At 36.3% G+C, this 8,951-nt stretch overlaps 1 protein-coding gene across 1 annotated transcript; it reads left to right on the top strand.

Annotated features, from left to right (window-relative positions):
• Positions 1-630: 630 nt before the first annotated feature.
• LOC149532169 (UDP-glycosyltransferase 86A1-like) lies at positions 631-2,349 on the top strand. The gene is made up of 2 exons (XM_089809483.1): positions 631-1,128; positions 1,242-2,349. The coding sequence occupies exons 1-2, from the start codon at positions 636-638 to the stop codon at positions 2,168-2,170; spliced, it is 1,422 nt and encodes a 473-aa protein (XP_089665609.1). The 5' UTR covers positions 631-635; the 3' UTR covers positions 2,171-2,349.
• The last annotated feature ends 6,602 nt before the right edge of the window (positions 2,350-8,951 follow it).

Here is an 8,951-nt window from a genome sequence, read left to right as displayed (position 1 = left end):
ACTTTAAATTATATGTGAGAAAATTTGTCTTGATGTGGTTGTTAATTAGACACATAGATAGGTTTCTACATAAAATGTCATCTCTCATTAAAATGTACTAAATTTCAATAGATAGATTTCTAATGATAAGTAGAAGATATTTTGCATAGCAAGCTAAATTATGATATTGCTATCAAAATTCATGTGTGTAGTATTTTGAGTCAAACTCATTGACCCATGTTGGATAAATAGTGATTCATAGGAACCCATCTCTCATGAGAATGAATTAGAGACAACACTCATTGCATCTAGATGAAACTCATAAAGATGAAGTAGTGGGACTTCCAAAAAGATCGATCCTCATAATACTACTCCAACTTAAACAGCTCAACCACTAAATTTCTTTCATAATTAAACAAGCTCTACTTAAATATTTAATCAATATATCTTTGATGCACATATAAATTCATACTTCATAACATATAAACCTATATATAATTTTCCTATCAACATAATCTTGCACGGCGTTCTCATGCAAGCGCTAGCGAGTGTTGTAATTCATTATTGAATTGCATTATTGCTCAACATTCCTTCGGCACAATCCGTCCCTATATAAAAAGAAGAAGAGATACACGAACCAGAGTTGAGAAGAAAAGATGAGTAACATGCATGTGGTAGTGTTTATGTATCCATATCAAGGCCACATCATTCCAATCTACAACCTCGCCAAGCATCTGGCAGCCAAGGGTCTCCTTGTGACGGTGGTGTGCACCCATGGATGCCACGCCCGCATCATCAAAGCCAACAATGGCCGAGACCCTTTCGCCAACACTTGTAACATCAGATCAGCAATTGTTTCCGACGGATTGCCTCAAGATTTTGACAGATCTCTCAATCTACACGACTTCAACAACGCCCTCTTGAATAACATGGAGTCCCACGTCGAGGAATTGATGGAGGATCTGCAGAGAAATGGCCCTCCATTCTCCTGCATCATCACCGACACGGTTTTCGTCTGGGCAGACCGCATTGCCAAGAAATTTGGGGTTCCACACGTTTCCTTCTGGACAGAGTCGGTCATGGTGTTCTCCATTTACTATCACTGGGACCTCCTCGTCAAAAACGGCCATCATCCCTTTACAAGCAACGGTAATGTTGTTTCGTTTTTCTTATATATATACAAAAATTGCCCACAAATCACAGTGCTATAACAACTCTTTGAAGATTTAAACAACCAAATAATGGAGTATCTTGTGTTGCAGAGGATGAGACGATAAACTACATTCCTGGGGCTCCGGTTTTGAAATTAACAGATCTTCCTTCATATCTGCAAGAGCGGGATGTATCAACCCTCAAGCACAAAATTATATACCAAGCTTTCCAATCTGCCCGCGGAGCAGATTGGATTATTTCCAACACGGTGGATGAGCTGGAGAGGCCAACAGTCGATGAGCTGCAAGTGCAGTCGGAAGTCCCATTCTGCTCAGTGGGTCCTCTCTTTCAACATGAAGACTGCCATGATCTGGGAACAACAAGCATGTGGGCTCAGTCGGACTGCAGGGGTTGGCTCGACAGCAAGCCCAAGAAATCTGTTCTCTACGTCTCCTTTGGAAGCTACGCCCACGTTTCCAAGGAACAAGTTCATGAAATGGCCATGGGTTTGCTGCAGAGCATGCGGCCTTTCCTTTGGGTGCTCCGTCCTGATATTGTTTCCTCTGACGTTCAAGACATATTGCCAGAAGGGTTTCTGGAAGAGAGCAAAGAGCGGGGTTTGGTTGTTGAGTGGGTTTCTCAGGTGGATGTTTTGTCCCATTCTTCTGTGGGTGGGTTTCTGACCCACTGTGGGTGGAATTCTATCATGGAGAGCCTCTGGTTGGGAGTTCCCATGCTCGCATATCCTCTGGTGACAGACCAGTATACGAACCGCAGGCTCATTGTGGATGAATGGGGGGTGGCCATGAGTCTGGGGCAAGTTTCTAGAAGTTGTAATAACATGAGATCCACGCTGGTGAGCCGCCAGGAGATTGCAGTGACTGTAGCAGAATTTATGGACATAGATGGGCAAGAGGGGATGAAACTGAGGAACAATGTTGGGATTGTTAGAGAAATTATGAAGAAAGCAGTAATGAATGGAGGCTCCTCCCAAAACAATTTGGAAGGCTTCATAGACTATTTAAAAGGGAGAGAGTAAGAATAGCTGTAAGAGTAGGATAGTTTGTTTTCTTCACAGTTGGAAGGGATAGAATAGCTGTAAGAAAAGGATAATTTGCTTTCTTCACAGTTGGAAGGGATTTACGAGGGTCATATTTTTATCAGGTAGTATGGTGGCTTTCATTTGTTTAATTTATTTGAAGGCTATTTATTTGTTTATCTTTGGATGGCTTTCACATTCTGTTTGGGTTTTTGAAATAAGAAGAAGAAAATTAGATGGTTAGTTTGTGAGTACATATTCTTATTTTGCTTTTAAAATGAACTTATACCCATTTCAACAAAATAGCTGTTATTGAAATAATCATTCTTATTCTTAATATGCATTCCTATTCTCCATTCCCAACCCAACTGATAAACTGATAAGACTCTCCATTCCCAACCCAACTGATAAACTGATAAGACTCGATTTATGTGTAGAGTGAATCATTTATCTATGCAATTCAGCCAAATAAAATTTTAACTTTACATTAAATGTAACGATAAACTTTTCATTATACTTTCTAATATAATACTAAAAGGTTGGATTCTCTGAAATTAGTCTGAAGACATTGCTGGGATGCTTCAACTTCATTCATTATTGTTGCCAGAAAATTGGGTGGAAGGGAATTAGTTTAGTGGATTAACGCCAAAAAGTTACGGTCAGATTCATTGCAAAGCAGTCCCACTGACCAAGTTGTCTCCATTATTGTCGTAGTCACTCGCCACAAAAATAAGTATGGAGATAGTACACAGCATTATTTTCCAATGGGGCTATATCATTGATTAAATTTTAAAAAAATGAAAAATATAACGATTTTTTTGAAATTTTTAGCATTTGATCTTTATGATTTGTATATTTTGTAATCAAAAAATTATTCTTCATAATCTGTATATTTTGTGATCAAAAACAAAAAAATCTTTAAAAAATTTTGACATGTTTACGTGAATCTTAAAAAGAATCATGTTTGACTTTTTTTTTTAATCTTTGGTACATTTTATCTGGAGATTAGCCAGCGCCTGTTCTCATTTCCTCTTCACACATCCATTGAAAGCGACTAATTATTATTGGGCCATCCGGTGATTAGATTTTTAGCTCCCCAGATATGCGTCAGGATAGTATACAGCTTACAAATTAAGTGAAACTTTCAAGCACTTGCCTTTACATTTCTTGCTAGCCTTAGCTCATCGAGCAGTTTTGTAGTAGGGCAAATGATCACACACACACACACACACACACACACACAAATCCTTCTCATATGCTTATGCATTTATTCAATCCAACTTTTCATTAAAATTAGTCAATTACATGACTTCATTTTTTATATTTATTTTATGTAAATAGTGCAATTAATATAAAAATGTTTATGTTTAATCTTATTGAATGAGACAATGAACTTTTAGAAGGAAAACAATTACAAAAAACTTTAATATTATATTCAATTTCCTACAATTAATAATGATGTTTCTTTGAATTACAACTTCTCTTCTTTCTTTGCATTAAAGGAAGACTTTACAAATTATTTGAATGTAAACAATTATTATGCTAATTTTTTCATATGAATGATGGCTACAAGTTATCTATTAAATGCAAATTAATTTGTCATAGATTTTTATTTTTTAGTGCAAACAATTATTATGTAGATTTTTCGATGTCAATGGTGGATAACAAGTTATTGATTAAATGCATATTAATTACATATCAATTTCTCATGTATAGTTGTCCAATTCTAGCTAATATCATAATCGAGGGGAGCAAACACCACTATCACTAGGAGCACATATACAATTATGTTCCTGCAAGGGTGAGCCACTTGAGACTCCTTTTCTTTTCTTTCTATAATTTTCTAGCCCTAACTTAAGGCACCAATTTTTGATGTTTTGCTTGATCTTAATGACCTATTTTTAATCCCTAAACCCTATTAAATGCAAATTTATCAACAAGGGCATTTCTATAATGAATTATTTTCATCATAATTTCAAACATGCTAATAGAAACATCATTTTGACAAATTGTCATTTATCAAAAATAAAATTGAAATTTTCCAATTTTTTGAACCTTACCCTAGGTGATTTCAATTTCATTTTTGAGGGCATAGATAATTAACATTCAAGCAAGAAATATCAAAATTATTGAATCAGAGAAAATTTTCAAAACAGGGACATTCATGTGTGAATCACTTATTCATGATACATAGGTCAGTGAGTTTGACTCAAAAACTACATAGTTAAATCCTCATGGCAATATCAAAATTTGACTTTCTATGGAAAAATATCTCATAACTATCAATTGATTAGCTTGTGTGGCTTTGTAATGTGTTGGTAACAATTTTTCCTTTTTACATATGAGATATTTTATCAACAAGAAAAACTATCACATGTAACAAATGAGTTCTCCATGAATAACTCCCTGTGTTCTAAGGGACAACTCCCTCTCAAAATAATAGATAGTAATTCCTTTATTCTAAAAGAATAAAATAGGCTATGATCTTTTAATGAGAAAGAACTAAAGGCATCCAGAACACTTTCCCATAAACATGTTAAAGCATCTTGCAATAAGATTAATTTAAAGATAAGCCTTAAGACTTAAAGAATATAAACCATATATACTCATCAAATCAATTGAACATAATGATTCAAATGCCATTTTGCAGGCTAAAACGAATCATCTATTATAATCAAGTTCAATTCCATATGAAATTAACCAAGATTACCAAAGAAACCATGAGATTTCAAGCATATAATAGCACAATATGAAGAACCAACTGATCCATCATCATTATTTCTATTAACCATATGAAAAAATGTCACATTCAAAAGGGAGGAACAAAATAACTATCTTGATTCCACATTAAGGTTTTTGAAAAAAGTAACTTCTCTGCAACTTTTCGCATCCATGTCTTCCTTCAACTCTGGTACATGACTTTGCAATCCTTAGGGAGATGGAGTCCTCCCCCTCCTTTCGCTTCCATTGGTGCTAGTGTAGGCTTCACCAAACCTCCTTTTGGTCCTCTCTACTAAAACCCAAAATGCCCAAGAAGGGTAAAGTTCTTCTCAAGATCTCAACTTGGTTGATGTTAGAGTAAATAATTAATTATTTATTCTATTTACTTAAGCTTACTTAGGTTAATGCATACTTAGTATTTAATGCATGTTGAGGTTAGTTGTTGACAACACGGGAGTTTGTTCCCTTTGACATACTTATCTTTTCCACCTTTTGTGGATGTGTTCTGAGTTGTCATCCTTATCTTCTACCTCCTTCCAGCTTGTTCTACAAGCTTCCATGAGGCCTTTATAAGCAGTCTCTCACTTATTGTAAATGCATTCCATTTTCACATAGAAATTCTAATTTCCTATTGTGAATCATTCTTGTGCAGTTTTTGCTTCAAGCTCTTTGCTCTCTAGGTTTCTCTTCAGCAAGCTATTTGCACTACAGGTGATCTTGGTGCATTATCGGAGTTAGATTCTCAACTCCTAGATGGTATCAGAGCATTCACTACACTATGGGGACTCCACACATTGTTGGCTACACTGACTCATATTAGGCCAGTGATTTTGATGATCAGAAGTCTACTTCTAGCTTTGTGTTTTGCCTTGGCTCCGGCCCCATCACATGGTCGTGCAAGAAGCAGCATGCTCGAGCACTTTCATCTACAGATGCTAAGTATAGGGCCGCAGTTCTTGCTAATCATGAGGCTTTATGGCTTCGTCAGTTGATGACTGAGTTTGGATTTCCTCTTGATCGCCCTATTGTTTTGTGGTGCAATAATTAGAGTGCCATCCACATTTCTCGCAACCCAGTGGAACATCAGCATACCAAGCACATTGAGTTGCATATGCATTTCATCCATCAGTTGATCTAGGATGGTGTTATTGCATTGGAGTACATTCCTACTACTGGTTAGGTTGTAGACATCTTCACTAAGCCTTTTGCATCACCATGCTTTATTTAGCTACGATCACCGCTTGGGGTTACAGAAGTTTTCCTTGGGGGGATTGGTTGAGGCCTTCCTTCCTTCACTTCATGTTTTTTTTCAGCATGTTGTTTTTACCTCTTTTTGGAGGAGGGTTTTTCCCATAGGGTTTTCCCTCTTTCTCTGTTTTACAGAGGTTGCATTTAGTTGCATTGTACTTGGGTACCTAAAATGGCCTAGTTGTCGGGACCCATTTTGCATTTTTCCCTTTATTTTGTGAGCTTAAGGAATTCCCCTAAGTTGCACTTAAGGGAGGGTGTTAGAGTAAATAATTAATTAATTGTTAATTATTTATTCTATTTACTTAAGCTTACTTAGGTTAATGCATACTTAGTATTTAATGCATGTTGAGGTTAGTTGTTGACAACACGAGAGTTTGTTCCCTTTGGCATACTTATCTTTTCCACCTTTTGTGGATCTGTGCTAAGTTGTCATCCTTATCTTCTACCTCCTTCCAGCTTGTTCTACAAGCTTCCATGAGGCCTTTATAAGCGGTCTCTCACTCATTGTAAATTCATTCCATTTTCACATAGCAATTCTAATTTCCTATTGTGAATCATTCTTGTGCGATTTTTGCTTCAAGCTCTTTGCTCTCTAGGTTTCTCTTCAGCAATCTATTTGCACTACAAGTGATCTTGGCACATTATCGGAGTCAGATTCTCAACTCCTATAGTTGATTCATTTGACATCACTAATGATTTGGCCTATATGGGTCCCCGCCCTCTGAGGGGCCCCATAGAAGTTGTGGGTCACAAGAGTGTTGACTCCCCAAAACCAAATTGGTTGGAGGCTATTGTTGGATCCAAGATTCCTATGGATTTTGAGAAGAAACCTATGGTGGTTTCAAGTATTGCAGGGCCAAAGATTTCACTCCTAGACTCTGTGGTTGATTTGATTTCCTTGAGACTCTCCTTGATCCTCATTGGAAAATTTGTTTCTTTCTGACCTAATGTGGAAATGGTTAGGAAATGGTGCTCTTCTAGATGGAGAATGTCTAGATTGATGACTATCTCTGTGGTGGTAGGCTCCCTCTTCCTATTTAGATTAACAATTGAAATAGATCAAAACACTATCCTGGTGAGCTCTTGGCATTTTGGAAAGCATTTGTTGATACTTTCTTGATTGAAACTGAGTTTTTGCCCTAACCTTGACCTATTTAGATTGGTGGTTGTTTGGGTTAGATTACTATGGCTTCCTCTCTAATATTGGGATGAGAGATTGTTTAGGTGGATTAGACACTCTTTTGGACACTTCATTAAGGTTGACCTGTTGGGTACAATTGCTCAATTGTGTGTTGTCTTTGATGTTACACAAATGTCATATCAGTTATCAGACAGAGTCTACCGAGCTCAATTGGTTAGCAAGGCAATTCTCAGTATCTACCGAGCTTAGTTGGTCAGCAAAGAAAATTACAAAGTCTACCAAGCATTCCTAAAAGTTACTCTATGGAAACAGTTTCTATCGAGCTCACTCAGGTGTCAAAGGTTTTTGTGGTAGAAGTTAGCTTCTACCGAGCTCCCTCAGGCATCGAAGGTTTCTATGGCAGAAGTCAGTTTCTACCAAGCTCATAAAGTCAACAAAAGAAATTTAGTGTTTATCAAGTTCACTCAGTCTCCAAAGTATTTTGTAGAGTTTGCAGTGTTCACCAAGCTTCAGTTGGTTAACATTGGAAATTAGTTCTGGAATAATGTGTACCAAGCAAGGTTAGCCAATGAAAGATTTCATTATTTTGGGAAATAAAGTTTAATTGTTTCATGTAATGAATGTAGCCGACTAATGTAATGATTATTGATAATTGTAACTTGTAAATAAGTCGACTGGATAATTTGTAAGGTATAAATAAAAAGTCAAGTTGTGAATTCAAAAGTATGAATGGATGAATGAATGAGCAAGCATGTGAGTGTATTGATTGTGAAGAGGAAAGTGTGAGAAAATTTTGAAGAAGGATGTTATATCCTTGATGAGTAGCAAAGATTTATTTAATCTGAGAGGATCTAGTAAAGTAGAACAAAGATCTATATCAGAAAAGTTCAGTTGCATCTCATTCAGGTCTACTCATTGTTACTTTCTCATCATTGTAACAATGATTTCCTAAATCTCTTAATAGAGTTGGTTTAATAGCCATTTTGTAAATCCTTTAACAAGGTGGATAGTTCTACTGAATTATTCTAAAGTCCTCGAGCAAGGCTACTCCTAGTAGGGTGATTAAATCCTTTAACAAAGTTACACCTAACAGTGTGTTTTTGTAACCTTTAACAAGGTTCGCTCCTAACAGGGCTCACTTTAAAAGAGTGAAAATTGGTAGCTAGTTACTTGGTCGTTTTTCTCATATTGGGTTTCCACATTAAATATGGTGTCTCTTGTGTTCATGTTAAATTTTTTATGCATGCATGTTAAATCTTTGTGAATGCTTAAAAATTAATAATAACTTATAGTACATCTATTGAGTTACAAAATTTTTTGTGTGGCTACTGAGTGATAGTAGTAACTAGTTTTTAAGACATCTAAGGGATCTGTGGATTTTTTTTTGTGGTAACTAATTCACCGCACCTCTCAATTACTCCATCTATATTTCCAACAATTGGTATTAGAGCTTTTGGTGCTGGCAAGAAGGATTTTAAGGATCTAAGCTCAAGATCGGGATGTCTTACAAGAGGGAAATTCCAAGGCTTAATAGGGATAACTTTTCAGCATGGCAAGGTCTCATGAGACTCCATCTAGCTTCCATTGGAGATATAGGATTCAAATATCTTGATGAAGAATATGTGACTCCTTCTAGTACATTATGTATCAATGACATTGCTGAGAAAA

Source organism: Cupressus sempervirens, chromosome 11 (assembly GCF_028749045.1).
Source record: "Cupressus sempervirens isolate cs-2001-9-10 chromosome 11, ASM2874904v1, whole genome shotgun sequence".
In the NCBI taxonomy this organism is placed as follows: Eukaryota; Viridiplantae; Streptophyta; class Pinopsida; order Cupressales; family Cupressaceae; genus Cupressus; species Cupressus sempervirens.
Note: the sequence above shows the minus strand (reverse complement) of the source record. Positions and strands in the feature narration are given on the sequence as shown.